The sequence below is a fragment of the Oxyura jamaicensis genome, chromosome 3, assembly GCF_011077185.1.
Source record: "Oxyura jamaicensis isolate SHBP4307 breed ruddy duck chromosome 3, BPBGC_Ojam_1.0, whole genome shotgun sequence".
NCBI classification, from domain to species: domain Eukaryota; kingdom Metazoa; phylum Chordata; class Aves; order Anseriformes; family Anatidae; genus Oxyura; species Oxyura jamaicensis.
This window is the reverse complement of record NC_048895.1, coordinates 86,611,760-86,628,426: the sequence shown is the minus strand read 5'-3', so window position 1 is coordinate 86,628,426 and position 16,667 is coordinate 86,611,760. Positions and strand designations below refer to the sequence as shown.

Sequence of the window (16,667 nt, the reverse complement as noted above, 5' to 3'; positions counted from 1 at the left end):
CTCCCTTTTTAGATAGAAGTTGGTACTTGTAGGATGGGATTCACTTGGTTAATGTAGAAGGCCACTTTTAAATGTCTCTCATTCAAATGTAGGCATCATGTATCATAATGGGCCACATAAACATGGTCTGAGGAGCGCCTACTTCTCTCCATTGTATATTCATTGAATGTAAAGAATAAGTTGTAGACAATAGAGTCCACATTTGACCAGGTGAATCCTACCCTCTATGCCTGGAGTAACAGTTCAGGTTGGAAGTGAATTTGCAAATGACAGTATTTATCAAGAGAGATGTCTTCAGGTACTAAGAATAAAGATACTAATTGCAGTGCAGACCAGTTTTTCATGAAACTCCACCCTGATAGCTCTGGGCAAGTTTCAGTGCATGGCACGCCCTTCGTCAGCATGGCATAAAACGTTTTGACACATTCCATCATCAGAGCCTGCATCAGAAGTGTTAGTACTGAGCACTTCTGTGAGAGCTTTATATCCTATGCTCCTGTCAGTACTTTCCAGCAAATGCAAATTCTTCAGGCTTACATCTAAGCAAGGAATGTGCCCTGCTAATACCATGGAATGATCTTCCACCTACCTATTTGTGGTATTCGTTACAATTTTTGCTCACTTGCTGTGAGTGATAAAACAGACTTTTGCATCCTTCCTAGGTCCCTGAGCTGCTGAAACATAGTTTCTTTTAGGACCGCATCCAAAGCCTACTGAAAGTAATTAAAAGATTTATCCATCACCTAAATGAGCTCTGTTGCTGGCCTTGAGTTCAGTGATGCATAAGGCAACCGGCTAAGTTTTTGAAAAGATAAAATGTTGTGATGGAAAAGACAATAGTGATCTTCTAGCTCAAATTTCCACATAACATAGCCCTTCAGATTTCCTTGAATTTGTCTCATTTCATGGAATCATGCTTTACTTGCACCAAAATGCCTGCTGAATCCAGCTGTATGTCTGACCAGCCAAATTCACTGGCTAATGCTAAAAGCAGGACAGGGCATTGACCATTCAAGTCCTTGCTGCTGTAATTCCCCAGTATTTCACGTACTGTAGTGGTTAGGTTTTTGCATTTACCAAACAGTACTATTTTCTTCATGTGATACTGGAGAAAAGCAGTCCTCGCTGCGTGTGTGTTTATTTCCAGCCTGTCTGCACACAATTTGCAGTGTTTGGTAGGTGCTGCAACCCTTCTTATTTACCAAGGCAGAAGCTGCTTTCCAGACCCATTCAGGAATTATTGCAGTTTGCTGTACTTAAACAAACACATTTTTATTTAGCATATTCCTAGACCACAACTCAAAGGTGTGATTTCAGCTTATACTGATACATATATTCAAGTTAGATTTAAACTAAAAATCACAGGAGCAGACAACAGCATAACTGTTAGCTGCCTGAGAATGTAGCCGGTGCTGTAGATGAGTTTTGCAGATTTATAAGCTCTGTTTGTCAGAGAACATGAAAGATTAGCAAAATTAGAGGGATTAATATTGTTAGAAGTGAAATTTTCATTATGGTGACATATCACAGATCAGTAAAACTTGAGTCTCGTAATGCTTACTTAATTCCAATATGTGAAAATGAACAGAGAAGGATTTTTCAGCTAGCTTTCCTGGTTGGCATGCTGAACACAATGACAACCTGTTTTACCCTCCCAAATTGTGTCTCCAGAGTATCCACTTCACTGGCTTGGAGCAGTTGAAGATTATTAAGACCGTTCATGCTAGGTTATATGCTTTCAAAATTATTCCTAATATGCAGAAGTCTGGTCCAAAACAGATTTTCCTCACATGGTGCTCTCAATAAGTTGCTGTGCAGTTCCCTGCTTCCAGTTCTGTGCACAACTTAGTCTCCCAGGTGTTTGTCAGAGCCAGGCATTTAAAACCTCATTTAGCCCCGAGACATTGCCAAACGGTTGCTTCCATAGTCTTGAAAGTGATGTGTATTTGGGCTAAGGTATTTTATTTAGCTGAAGACAGATATCTCAGCCATTTAATAAGAATATTCATTTTCATCTGCCTGTTCTGAGCAGACTGATTTTTTTTTTTTTTTCAGCTGAGGATGTTTTGTAGAGTACCACAGAAGCTGGTCGGGGTGCAAAAGCTTTTCAAATCTAGGCATCGCTATGTTTAAATGTGACCAGTTTATTGCCGACTCAAGTGCCGCTTGTTTTTGTTTGAGTTACCAGTCTGAGCTAGATCAAACTAATTAGTGGCATGTAACTGCATAACGAGAGCCTAGTGTACACAGCCGTAAATGGAAACGAGCAGATTAACGGAGTGCAGGGGGATGGGACAGTCCTGTAATCAGTAAGGCTGTGTGATAAATTACGTTTACCTGAAGCACAAGTCAAGACCAACTGAACACATAGTTTAATACTTACTGAGCACGAACAGGATACCGGTTCAGCCCAATGCTCTATAAATATGCTTATTTTCCAATTACTCTGGAGTCACTGTTATTTTTTTCGGCAGTTGTCAGTGAGAGAGTGTGCGCAGAGGAAGCCTGAGATACATGTTGTAATTATAGCGTGCACTCTCTATAGGGCTGAAGGTGGCTTACAATCTCCTCATTTTATCTTGTATCTGCTCACACTCCACAGTTTCCTATTTACCCATCTACATACTGTGCTGATAGCCATCGGTGGGGCTGCGTGGCATGATTCTACCAGAGGGAACTCCAGGTAGGATTAGGAAGGGAATTAAGGGGTATGTCCAGGGAAGTCAGAGCTTCAGAGATCTCCAGGTAGTGGGATGGTCCAGCATTTACCTAACCTCTCTGAGTGCCTGGACATACCTTTAAGAAATGGAGCTTGACTGTTGTTGCGGGATGGCATCAAACAATTTCTGTTTATCCATATCTTAACGGAGATAAATTTATAAAGCACAGATGAAGCTGTAAGATTAATAATCCTTTTCTTCTCTTACTTCCTGCTGTAGGATTTCTTCATTAATATTTTAGTAGAATGACAGATCAAATACATTTGCAAAAAGTGTATTTAAATAAATACCCTGTAGGGGAGGGGAAAAAATGAAAAATGTGGCTCCACAATACTGTTGCACAACTGGGCAAAATCTGTGTCATTTGCACGCGTTTTCATTAATGGACTTTCAGGCCACATCCATACTAATGAATCAAACAGTGCCAGCAAATGTTCTTGGGACTGGAAGTTCATTGTCTCAGCCTCAAGCTGTCCTTGGCATGGCTGTGCTCTGGCCAGCCAGTGCTCTCTTGCAAAATTCCTCATACTGCTGTGGAGCAACATGGTCCATGGGCCATCCTTGGAAGGAAGTTTCCATGTGACCACTCTCTTGGAGACTGAGATAACTACCCAGCATTGGCAGGTATGGTGGAGCGACGGCTGGTCTTGGTGCCAGAGACTGGCAACGTGTGTGCCATCAGTGACTTGACCACCCCAGCCTGCGGTGTTTGGGATGCAGTGCTACTCGTAAGCACGTTTTCCACTATCTCCATGAAAGGCAAAGTTGGAGACCGTTCCTCTTCCCTGCCTGTTTCTCAGGAGCAGCGAGTTAGGGACTGACAGACAACAAGAGCAAACATCTCCCAAACTCTGCCTCGGCACGCACCTTTCCCAGGCGCGGAGCTGCCAAGGCCGACCTCCCCGGCACCAGCCATGCGCCTACAGAGGCGGCACCCGTGGAAGCGAACAAAACCAAACGTGAGCGATGTTGGAAGACTGCATGGCTGCCTGAGAGACTGTTAGAGCGTGGTGTTTACGTGTGCTCATGGTGTTTATTGTTCACGTGCCATTTTCGTAAGAACAAAACATCAAGAGAAGTTTATATCTGGGACTACAGGTGCGGTGCGTGTGACACGGGGAGTGCCAGGCGGCACTTCTGACGGCTTCTTCTGAATTTCTAAACCCGAAAGGCTCCAGATGAATCATTATGCGACTTGTCTTGCCCACACAGTTATCACAACATCCCACGGCAGCTGAAGCTCACCCGAGCTTCTTCTGAGCCCGACAGCGGGTTAAGACCCGACTTTCCTTTGCAGCCAGCGGGCACAGCACCCCAGCGCCCGACCAGCCCGGGCTCCCCCTTGCCCTGCGCCCCTCGAGCCCCGGTCCGGGCCCGGGGAGCCGCGGCCTCTCGGGCGGGGGCTGCAGGCGGGGCCGAGCCCTCCGGTGCCGGGCTCGGGACCGCCCCTGGGGCCGCTCCTGCGGCTGCCGCCGCCGCCGCCGGGCCGTGAGTCAGGCCGGGGCCGGGCGGCCTCTCCCCGCCCTCCGCGCCCGGCCAGGCGCCTCCCGGGCAGCGCGGACGGAGCGACATGGCGCGGAGCCGCCTCGTCCTCCTCATCTTCCTCCTCTGCAGCTCCGCCGAGGCCGGGTACGTGGGGCCGGGGGGCAGGCAGGGAGCTGGCCGGCGGTGGGGCGCTGCCCCGCGGGCTGCCTGAGCCCGGAGCCCCCGAGAGTCCCCGGGGGGCATCGCTCCCCCCGGCCGCGGCTCGGGAGGGAGGAGGGCTGGGGCACGATCCTTGCGCTCGGGGTTTTGTTGGGCGTTACACCGCGCTGCCTGCCCTTTCTACCTCTGCCCGTTCGGTTTTTCCAAACCAAATGCATTAGAATGAGTTGCCCGGGGAGGTGGTGGAGTCACCGTCCCTGGGGGTGTTCAGGGAAAGGTTGGATGTGGTGCTTAGGGACATGGGTTAGTGGGTGACATCGGTGGTAGGGGGATGGTTGGACCAGATGATCTTGGAGGTGCTTTCCTACCTTAATGATTCTGTGATTCTGTGATTCCAGACCCTCCTTCCTGGTGATGGTCCCCTGGAACATCAGGCCCGGAGCAAGCATGACCATCGGGGTGGCTCTGCTGCCGGGCAGCCCGCCGCAGGTCACCGTGAGGGGAGAGGTGACCAGAGACAACAAGACCATCCTGAGCAGGGAAATGGTCTTTGAGAAAGGTAGGGCAATGGCATTGGTTTAGAGCTGTCTTCTTCCACTTCTTCCACAAAGTATCGCGGCTCCTAAATGGTCCTAAAATGCAAACTTGTGTTACCGAGTGGGGGGCAGTAATGGGAAAGCAGTTGTGTGCGCTGCTGGCTGTGTGTGCAGGTGGATCATGAGAGGTTTGTGTGGGTGTCCTAACTCATTGTAAACTCTAAAAATAGTCAGATGTTGGTGAAGTGTTGTGGGATATCTGAGGTGCCCGAATGCACTCTGGTGCATCAGGCCACCGAAGAAGATGGTGAAGAAGCTGCCTGTCTCACCGAAAGGTTTATTGTTAAGGTGCAAGCTAGGAGCACATGAGAGGATGGTAAGTGTGGAATAAACGATTTGATAGAGCATCTGGGCACAGCTGCTGCTTGTGCCCTAAGGAAAGGAGAATTCAAGAAGAAAGCGGGCGTCACCTTCAAATGCTGTCACTTGGAATTTTCTTGTGTTTGTGGAATCAAAAAAAATGAAGGCTCAAGATCTGAATTGTGGATCAGCTTAGGGGACTGAAGCTAAGTAAACCCTAGAGCAGCCTGATTTAGTTTATGCCCCTGTGGCAACGTTAGAGGACATTGCGACAGGTCTGAGTAGCTGGAGAACTGAGATATCCTGGTCACTGCTGCTTTTTGTAAACTCCTGCTGTGAACAGAAGCATAAAAATGTACCCCCTGAGAACAGCCCTCACAGGAAAGAAAATCTTTTGTATGGATAAGCCAGCTCTCAAAGTGCTCTTAGTACGAAGCAATGTACATGACACCCATTTTATTTGCCAAAAGCGGAGTTGGGACAGTTTGAGGTCCTAGAAAAATCTACACTGCTATAATGAACTTTCTCCTTGCTGCTGCCAACTAATATTTCCATTAAGGAATTACAGTCATTGTAGATGCCTTAATTGTAAGCATCACACCTCCATTTCAAAGGCTTCAGAGAGACTACCTCTCTTTACAATCTGTATAGAAGGCTGAAGCTTTCTATATGCCTGCTTATGGAATGATGCTTGCAAACTGAGAGTTGCTGATGTTAGAGGAAACAGCAGATGAACAGTAAGAGGCATGGCACTGTATCAGACAGAGGAAAGAGTATATAGAATCATAGAATCATTTAGGTTGGAAAAGACCTCCAAGATCATCAAGTCCAACCGTTAACATTGCAGTGCCAAGTCTATCACTAAGACATGTCCCTAAGCACCACAGCTACACGTCTTTTGAATACCTCCAGGGATGGTGACTCACCCACTTCCCTGGGCAGCCTGTTCCAATGCTTCACAACCCTTTCAGTGAATAAATTTTTCCTAATATCCAACATAAACCTCCCCTGGAGCATCTTAAAGCCATTTCCTCTTGTCATATCACTTGGTGCTTGGGAGAAGAGGCTGATCCCTACCTCACTATAGCCTCCTTTAAGGTAAATGTAGAACGCAATAAGGTCTTCCCTGAGCTTCCTTTTCTCCAGGCTAAACAACCCCAGCTCCCTCAGCTGCTCTGTGTAAGACTTGTTCTCTAAACCCTTCACCAGCTTTGCTGCCCTTGTTTGGAGACACTCCAGCACCTCAATGTCCTTATGGCTGACAGGGGCCCAAAACTGAACGTAGTATTCAAGATGTGGCAAGTGTGTTACTTAAAGTGCATATACTGATTATAGTTAATCCTTAACATTCTATGTAATTTAAAATATATATATTAATTTGATGAATGGAACAGCAAAAAAAAAAAAAAAAAAAGGTACTGAGCATACAGTGTATTTCTACTTGTGAAAATAAAAAAAAAAGTATGTGGACATCCATTCTTTAGGAGTCAAGTGATATAATTTGTTAGTCATTTTTTTTCTGTGAACAAGTATGTAAGCAGAACTGTTAAGGGTCAAGAGCAAGGGAACTGCCCTGTAACAGAGGATGTGGTGTTGAGGGTGTGTATCCTCAGATGCTACAGGATCAATTGTGAATAGAGTTACTCAGAGGGAAACCATTTTGTCAGAATAAGACTTTAAATCTTTAGCTTGTTTTCTGAAGAATAAAATATCTTAAGGTAAAATGTGTAGCAATAGTGCTGTAGTTAGTCTAAGAATTTAACTGAAGCAAGGCCTGGGGAGGTTTTATTAGGCCAGCTGCTGCAGTTGAAGGCAAAAATCCAAATGTCTCCAGGCACACAGAATCTTCTTTAAATGACATCACTGCTGCATATATTAGTGCCCAGAAAACATTGCTTTATCTGTCATTTGGGCCTGTTAGGTTACACAGAGCAGCTGATACAGAGGTATTAGTATTCCTGTGGTGCACATGAGTTTGGGAAGCGTTTCTACCACATGTCTGTGCAAAACAAGGATTAAGGGAGGCAGGGTGTACCTGCAGTTCTTGACTGGTAAATATCCAGGCAGCTGTGACTTGGTTAGAGCACAGCATTCAGTGACAGTGTTGCCAAAGCTGGCTGAATTGTGCTCTGTATTTTTCCTTGTGGGGCAGCAGCAAAAGCAGGTGGCTTACTGCTTTGAAAAAAGGATCGGACTGAAATATTTTTATTTTGTTGAACACTTTTTTAGGCAGACAGCTTCCCTGGTTTGGTGTGCAAACATTTGTGCTGGTGGAACCGAGATGGCTCAGAGTTGGGAATTAAAGGCTGAGGCTGGAGGACAGGCTGAGGACAACTTTTTAAATTTGTTTAATCTTGCAGGCTGAGTTCAGCCAAGTACCTAAGCATGAGAGCTTTTAAGTATGTCTGACAAAGTGCATCTGCGGTTGCTTAAAGGATGTGCTCTGGTCCTCTAGCAGCAGCTCAGCGTGGTGCATGTGATTGTGTTTAAATTTCTGAGTTAGTTCCATAAAACAATCTTGTTGAATGAGAGGCACAGCTATTTTCTTCTTCATATAATGTAACCCTTGCTTTATATTAAAAATAGAGTGCTTGCACTGTAATGGTTGATCAAACATTCACTGGTTTAACATTACAGGAAAGGGACTTTTGATTTCTGAGTAATTTTTGGAAAACTGACCTTTAGAGAAAGACTGCAGGAATGGAACTTGGTTCATATGCTCTTCCCTGCTTTTCAAATAACTAAGGGAATAGAATTAGTAATTATTACGCAACACGTAAGTAATTATTAACATATATAGAAAACATCATATAATTATTAATTGTATTTATTAATAAGTGGCAAGTTTATATTCTTTGGCCTAAGTGAGGAAGTGTGTGTGCATGTACAAGTGCAGGTGCTTAAAGCTTGGCTCAACATAGCAGAATCCAAGTACAGCAAGGGAGGTAGCTTGAAGACCAATGTTTTGGTTCAGAAATTAAGTTGATTAATTGTAATGTAGAGAGACCCACTGAATGTCTGCAAGCAGTGTGCTACTTCTGCAGATAAACTCTGTGTAAACAAATGCAGCAAAAATTGTCAGTGTGTAACCAGGAGAGAATAGGCTTCCATTGTCTACAGTGGACTCAAGGAAAACACAAAAGCAGTAATTAAAGCTGCTTCTGTGTGTCATATCAAGCCTTGACACATTTTCTGTGGGATGCAATATCAGAAAGATCCTCACGCTGATTGAAAATGACTGCAGAAGAAAACAATGGCTTTCATGCAATCTGAGCTGTTGGGTTTTCTGGGTCAACAAATAAAAATGATGGGAATAACAGACAGGCAAGTTAAATTCTATGCATGAATGGCTTGATTTTCAGTGATTACAGTGAAGGGTGGTTCTTACCATGCCTATACCAATACCAGTGATTGATCAGTAAAGATGTAATTTGAATTGGCAAGAAGTGTTGACTTGCCAGATTTGCTACCTAGGCATTGCAGTATGTATCAGTGTATGAGAAAACCTTATACCTTAACTGAGAGATCCTCTGAACAGCCTGCTTTCTTTATTGGTGCCTAAATGATTTGGAAAAAGTAAGTAACATACAAGTTGAAAAAAAACTAATTAAAGAAAGGCTTTCATGTATAATGAGGTGTCGTCATTTACCTGACTTCTTGAACAATTTTAATTCTTACGAGTAAGGTTTGATTAAAGCTGGTACTTAATGCACAATGGAACGTATTTAAGGCATGGTGAGTGAGAAGTACTCTGAGAACTGAAGAATCGGGTTTAAAATAATTAGGGTTCCCTGTAAATTGCTTGTAAATGGTAATTAGTTTGCTCTGTTTTTCCATATTTCTACTACAGTGCAGTAAACTTGCTTGTTAACAGAGGGAACTCTGAAGTAGAGCGTGGTAAACACTCAGCCAGGATTTACGAAACATGACAGACTTTGGGAGAATGTCTGTCAAGTACAGACATGTAGTGATCATCCATATAGACAATGGAAATTCTGCTTTTACCAGCAGGCATGTTTTGCATGCTTAATAATATGGTTCTGACTGTGTTAGTATGTGAAACAGTGAAAAACACGAGGGATAATAGGTAGTAAAGTAACAGCTAAATGAGAATGAATGGCCTAGGCATGCCAGTCCCTTTTGTTAAGTTGCCTCTCTGCCTTATTTCAGTATGAAATCACTGGCTTATTGGTGACTACAAAATCTGTCCTGAAAATATAGGACTGGGGGTAAAGGATTTTGCTGACAGTTCAGTGGGACAACTCCTTTCTTTGTAATTCTGCCTGAAAGCCTGAAAAGTGAAACAGCAAGAGAGAAGGAGCACCATGTTTTCACATGCATACTCTCCACCTGCAAAGATTTGTGAAATATTCCTCATGAAAAATAAGCTGTCAAATATTCATCACACACAGGTAACTGATGCATAATCGGAACAAGGGAAAAAGAAGTGTTGGGACTGGATCCAGAGGCAAGGGAGCTAGTAGAGGAGAGGGCACTCTCTTACGGGCTTTCACCTCTCTGGAATACATGCAAGAAAAAACACAGGTTTCCATGGCTGTTGTTGAGTCCATCTTAGTTTACTGATAACAAACCCATTAAGTAGATCGCAGAGAAATGGAAATACCAATCCCACCAATTCATGAGCTCTATGTTATTTGTTGTGTGGTGGTTGAGGCTTGAGGGAGAGAGTCCTTCTGTGGCTTCATGGGTTTGCCTGAAGTCATTCTGGTCACCACATCCTTCACTGATACCCAGCCAAGGACAGTGAGGCAGACCAAGTGCTGCAGACTGTTTCATGGGAACCTGGGAAGGAAGCGGGATGGAATAACTTGGCCATAGCAGGAATGATGGCAGTGGGGCATTTCTTTACGGAGAAGTGAGTAGTAACGTGTTAGCGTGGGATTGGCCATTGCTTGTGTGAGCTGAAAGGGCTTTACAGCTTTTAGGAAAGGGGAGGAAAACAAAACAAACCAACCAAACAAAACCCATAGAGTAAAGGCTGTGAATTTGGAAAAAAAAAAAAAAGTAAAGTAATGCCAATAAACACTGGAATCTGGGAGGAGAGGTACTTCCAGAAACAAGAAGGAAGGGAAGCAGCGGGAGAAGTCTCTTGAGGCGTTCCTATTAAAGGGATGTGTGCACGTTACCCTAACACAGCAGAAGGGTTATAAGTAGAGTAACTGTACACAATCTTACTACTGACCAAAAAATAGCAGAAAAAAAAAGGAAAAAAAAGTGTGTATAAACTGAAAATGAGATCAGATTTACAAAGGCAGAGCGTAAATGAGTAGCATGGGTAAGAAGGGACAAAATTGGAAAGGTCAACCCATGAATAGGAAAGAAAGCGAAGAATAATAAGGCAGGATTTTGAAATATTGTGTTAGGAAGATTGGCGAAGAGTGTGGCTTGTTCCTGTCTGTGATGAGCAGGGCACTGGTCGGTGATGCTGAGAGGCAGATATGTGTTTGGTCTTCACTGAGAGCATCAGCTGTGAGCCAGCCCATTACACAGCGAGCTGCAGGGCACAAGGGCGAGGAAGTAAGGCAACGAAAGGGGATGGGTCAAAGAGCACTTTGGTGAAGTAGGCACTTAGGCCCAATACAATTGTCTGCAGGATAGGGCCATATCTTGACTTTAGTAAGGTTTTTAATACTGTGTGGTGTGATGTTTGGGTAAAATGGCTGGGGGAAGCAGGGACAGCATAGAACTCTGAAAACGTGCATTTGTGTCTGGTTGAAAAATGATATTGACAAACTAGGACCAAGTGGTTCACTCTCAAAGTGGAATTAGATTGCCTTGGAACTGCACTGTTCAATAGTACTGACATGGGTGACAAAAGGAGGAATGCTTCTTAAACTGGTGAGGGGGTGGCAGGGGTGTTGGGAAGCAGGATTATCCATCAAACTCATTTTGACAATTTGGGAAATGATTAGTGGAAGAACTAGAATGTGATTCAGTAGGGCAACTGTAGTGTTCTGTTCTTGATGAGGTGTAAAAGAGTGTTCGTTTACTGGGGGAGGAGCACGGTTAGGCAGCAGCAGACCTGCAGAAAGGGAGTGTGTTTGCTTGGGGTGGTGTGAAGGGACTCTTAGGTGAAAGCTTTCAAGTAATACTGTGGTGCTCAGAAAAAGAAGGCAAACACTGTACTCAAATGTATAACAGAAATAATTTCCGTAAGCTATGAGAAAGTATTCTAGTAATCTTCACAGCTCTAATTAGCCATCCTGGGGAATGCTCTGTGTTTTTGAGTGCTCTTAAAGGAGGCTGTGAACAAAAAATTCCAGAGGAGAGCCGAGAAGATCTCTCAAGGAGACAAGTTCAAACCAGACTGAAGAAGGTGGGCCTTCATATGAAGTGGAAATAAATTGTGGAGCTCCATAACCCGGGTGTGGTGGATGGAAAATGTGATTGCACAGATTCAAGAGACAAAAGTCAATCAAAAGCTGGTCTGGTATAAAGACATTCATTTTGGCTTTTCAGGTCCTGAGCCTTAAATTACATAGGCTGGCAGAGTACCCAAGAAAGGGTCATTGTGTGCTTGTGGTTTTTATGCTTTTCGGATGTCTGTCCGTGACCATTGCTGGACATGGAACCTTGAGCTAAATAAACTTTTGGTTTGACCCCTGGGAGTCTCTTTCATGTTCTGGAAAACATTTGAGGATAGATTGGAAGAATTGGTGTGAATTGTCAGGAGGTGTCCTATACACCTGGTTATTAGCTTCCAGGTAGATAAAAGGTAGCTTTAAAGAGAAAGGGGTGGGAGCTGAGAGTAGGTCTTGAAATGAATGTAGGGTGATGTCCTTAGTGTCTAAGCAGAAAAAATCCAAACTGAAGTGCTGAGGAGTATAGAAACACCTGCAGAAGTAGGAAACAGTTGGGAAATTTGTGGGTCGTACACAGGTGACTTCTCTTTTCAAATGACTCTTGACTGCACTGGCAGCGGTGCTGGATCCCATGCGGTCCTTGGCTACTTGCTTGTGAAGGCAGAGGTGAGATCCTGTCTGCAGAGTTTGAATAGCTTGCGTGAAGAGATGATGATGATTCATCCAGACTTACTGCAGTCCAAATAAGTATTTGCACAGAAAATGTGGCTGGAGTGACTGACCCCTTATCCCCAACTTCTCCAGTTTTGTGGAGGTGCAGCTGTGAGGCCCAGCTGTTTGTTTTAAAGGGTAAGGGAATTGTATTGCCTTCATTTATTGATGAAATAAGTCTCTGGTAATATTTTTATATATCTAAATAACTTAGTGGTTTCAGAAAAATGATGTGGGTTTGTCCTCACAGACTCTGAATGCCTTCCAGAAAATGGAAGAAAACCAATATAAAAACAAACCCTCTTTTTTCACTGCCTCTTAGAGGAAGCTTAAATAGTACTTGAGTGTTTTCTTTTTCAGTGAATGAGTTTGAAAGGTGACCTGACTTTGAAATTTTACTCCAGTTGCAGCAATTAATGGCACGAGGGTGGTAGTAATACCACCAAGCCTCTGGCGTAGACAGGCTTGGCCACAGTTTGTCCTGTTATGATTTCCCTCTGTTTTAAATCAGAGTGAGGACTGCAGCTGTTCTAAATTGCAGCAATAGTGGCTTTGTGTTTATTATCCATTGTGGTGTCCATGAAATAATGATGTCCAACAGTGCCTTGAAAGCCGGGCATGCAGACGCCCTTGTGTTTGCATATTTGTATATAATTGCCAAGGGAAGAGTAAATGAATGAGATTAATTTCCCATTTAGTTGCGTAAAGGCTTAAGTCTGAGATTTTTCTGAATTGGCTGCGTGGTTTCATAGACTGGGTTTGACATCAACAAAGTTTCCTCTGTAATATTCCAAACTTGACTTCCTAAGTAACAGCCCTAAATAGATAATACCTGGGAATAAAGTTGTTTGGATGTGGTAGGCAGCGATAGGTTCAGATACAGAGTGTGCGTGACAAAATGTCTGTGGATGGCTCTTACAGGCTGGACTCAGGAAAGAGTTGGAAAGAGCCTGTATTTGTGTTCCAGTGCCTGGGATGGTAGCTGCTGGGTAGCTGTAAGAAGCCCTTTGACTAAAGAGATGATTTAGTTTTAGAAATATGAAGCTGTTCCCTTTTCCTACCCAGCATGCAGAGTTTCAGATAAACCGCAGAGGGTTTTAAGTATTGTGTTCTTGCGACTGGCCTCTCTCTGACCACTCAGCTGAAAGTGATAATAGTAGCATCTACAGAGTTGGCTGTTTTCCTTCAGAATACTGAGCAGATAGTTAAATATCTGAATTAGGGCCTAAGTCTAGAAAGAAATGAGGAGGGCCTGTCTGTCTGCCCTGAATATCTGTCCTGATGTCCTCCAGCAATCCATAATGCATCTGTTTGAGTGTGGTGTTGTACCTCCATCTAATGCCTGGCCCAAATTTAGCCATAATTTAACAGCAGTGGCTCAGTCTGTGTGTTTTGGGCTGCTTGCGTAGCTAACCAGTGATAATTTTGGTGCTAATTTAGGGTAATAGATGAGGTGTGTAACACATTTAAAGAAACCTGCAAACTCAAGAGGTTTGTAGGCCTTCTTTTATGAACTAAAAAATATTTTTCACTCCCTGGACAGTTTAGCCCTTGGTATTTATATTTCCTTCTTTTTTCCTTTTTGGAAACCACAAAAATAGTATATATTTCAGATAGGAAGAAAAATTTTGAGGGACATCGAAGAACATTATTTTTTATTTCTCCGATGTTAAAATTATTTTTTTGAAATAGACTCCTTGGGAGAAAAAAATTGCATTTACCACTGTAAAGAAACTGCTTTTCTATAAACGTTTCTTAAGCTTGGGTATGTGAACACAGCTGCCAGAAGAAAGCCATGACATCATTTCAGTAAATCAGTGCGGAGTGCTTCCAGTTATATTCCTGCATTCCCTGGCAGGACTAAGAAGAAGCAAGGACGTAGGTAGAAGAGTGTAAGTGAAAAGTCTGTCTGCAGCGATAGATACCTGCTAAATAAGCTAGAAAGTAGAGTAAAGACCGGAATTTGCGTTTATGAGTTGCTGGCTTAACTGCTGTTGTGCTCATTTATATTGGCACGAGTTGTAGTTGATTATGCCAAGTCATAAAGTCACTTTTCTGGAACCTCTATCCTTTTTTGGGAGTGGAAGCTGAAATAGGAGTGTTTATGTCCGTATAGATAGAACTGGGGCCAGGCTGCGTGGCATAGAGCAGCTCGGGAGATCTGTAGGGCACGTAGACTCAGACCACAACCTCTGTCAGGTGATTCAGGGGAAACGCCGCGTAGTGCTGAGATGATCTGGAACAAATCACTGAGAACATACGTCTGTCATCTTTTGAAAAACCTCTCTGAAGGATCACTTACATCTAGGCTGAGTGCTGGTACTGCCAGCTCAAGAACAGGTAGCATAAGTTTCTGGGTTTTGGTCAGGGCAATCAGATGGGAAGGATGTAAGATGCTGTTGTGTGTATGGATCAAAGATGATCTAGTCTGAACTGCCTGACCACTTCAGAACTAACCAGAAGTTAAAGCATATTACTGAACACATTGCCAAATGTCTCTTGAACACTGACAGGCACAGGGCATCAACCACCTCATTAGGAAGTCTGTTCCAGTGTTTGACCCACCCTCATGGTAAAGAAACTTTTTCCTAATGTCCAGTCCAGAACTCCCCTGGTGCGACTTTGTGCCATTTCCTCGTGTTCTACCTATTTGCTTTGCTAAAAGGACTATTAGACCTCTGTGTTATGGTGGCAACATAGGTTAAAAAGATGATTTCATTTCCCACTGCCATCCATGCTGGTGACATCTCACTACATCTCACTACCCTGCAGCCTTTAGTTCTTCTTCTGCTGGATTGTCCTAAATGCCAAGGACTTTGAGAAAAAGGAGGCTGGACAATGTGGGTGTTGTTTCTATAGTATTTCCATATAAATACTTCAGTGCAGTATTTACTGAATGAATATACCCCAAGCTTCTATTCTATTCTATGTGTCAAGTGATTTTATAGAATCACTGAATCATTAATGTAGGAAAAGACCTCCAAGATCACCTGGTCCAACCATCCCCCTACCACCAATGTCACCTACTAAACCATGTCCCTAAGCACCACGTCCAACCTTTCCGTGAACACCCCCAGGGACGGTGACTCCACCACCTGTCTGGGTAACCCATCCCAATGCCTGACAGCTCTTTCTGAGAAGAAATGTCTCCTCATTTCCAACCTGAACTTCTCCTGGTGGACCTTGAGGCCGTTCCCTCTAGTCCTATCACTAGTTAGCTGCAAGAAGAGGCCGACCCCCAGCTCCCCACACCTTCCTTTCAGGTAGCTGTAGAGAGCAATAAAGTCTCCCCTGAGCCTCCTCTTCTCCAGACTAAACCCCAGTTCCCTCAGCTGCTCCTCACAGGACTTGTGCTCCAGGCCCTTCACCAGCTTTGTAGCCATTTTGTGAGTGATGAGGAAGGAGGCCTTTTCTTGAAATGTCATGTGATCCCCCCCCCTCCACTTTTCCTCAGGATTAGTCTGGAATAGACTACAGAATTTTTCTTGCCTCCTTCTTCATCTATGGCATGGCTCCCACCTGGGAGCTGTCTTTAGCAAAGCCCACACAGCAGTAGGGACCTGTGCTTGCTCCAGGTCTTTCTCTCCATGGCGTGTGGCAGCAGTGCCAGTTAGTGCTCTGCTGCAGAGAGCAGAGGTGGGGAGCCAGGAAGAAGCGTCCTCTGCGCTGTGGTGCTCAGTGTGGGTGGAGTAATGGTTGTGGGCTCCTTGCTAAGCCTACTGCGCCTGGAGTTCACCTGTAAGTGCTGGGAGCTGTATTTAATGCTTGAAGTCAGCCCTCGCCGGGATGTGCTGAAGGAGGGAGACAATGTCCAGATGCATGGTGGCAAGGGTTCCAGCAGGGCAAAGCTGCCTGCCGGCGGCTGGACCGTGATTAGCTCCTAAAAACATGCGAATGCTATACCATTAAATATACCTAATTCATCAATGGATGGAAAAATGTGGTGCATGTCAGCAATTCAGCAGTGACATAAAGGAAATGTTTTGCCTGCTGCTCTCGCTCGAGGACATCTGTAGCCACCTCTGGGCGCAGCTGAGTGGAGCTACAGGAGGTGGCTCAGAAGCTCTGAGAACATGGGAAAATCTTGCAGGACAGGGAGACTTGCTACAACACCAAAGAGTTCCCGATCTGCCAAGGCTGCTCAATTCCTAACAAAATAATTACGTAGTGGCATGAACTGGGAGATTACCTAATGCCCCAGAGCCTGTTTTATGATTTTTCACTGGCTGGAAATGAGACAGTGCTCTGGGCTTTATCACGGGAGCCAGGCAGCTCCCTAACACTGCTTTCTTCAGGAGGTAAATCCTTTCTGAGTTGCACACAGGGGAAGGGGCTGTGATTTAACTCTCCCTCCTCCCTGTTTCCCCATCTTC

The 16,667-nt window shown here is 44.3% G+C and overlaps 1 protein-coding gene across 2 annotated transcripts in view; it reads left to right on the top strand.

Moving 5' to 3' along the window:
- The first annotated feature begins 4,187 nt into the window (after positions 1–4,187).
- CD109 (CD109 molecule) overlaps positions 4,188–16,667 on the top strand; it is an 80,501-nt gene continuing 68,021 nt past the window's right edge. The window contains exons 1-2 of one of the 2 annotated variants that reach the window (XM_035321031.1): positions 4,188–4,349; positions 4,763–4,923. In XM_035321031.1, the coding sequence (XP_035176922.1) occupies positions 4,291–4,349; positions 4,763–4,923 (220 nt within the window). In that variant the 5' untranslated portion in view covers positions 4,188–4,290. The remainder of the gene's footprint in view (positions 4,350–4,762; positions 4,924–16,667) is intronic. The other variant, XM_035321030.1, reaches the window with a different exon arrangement.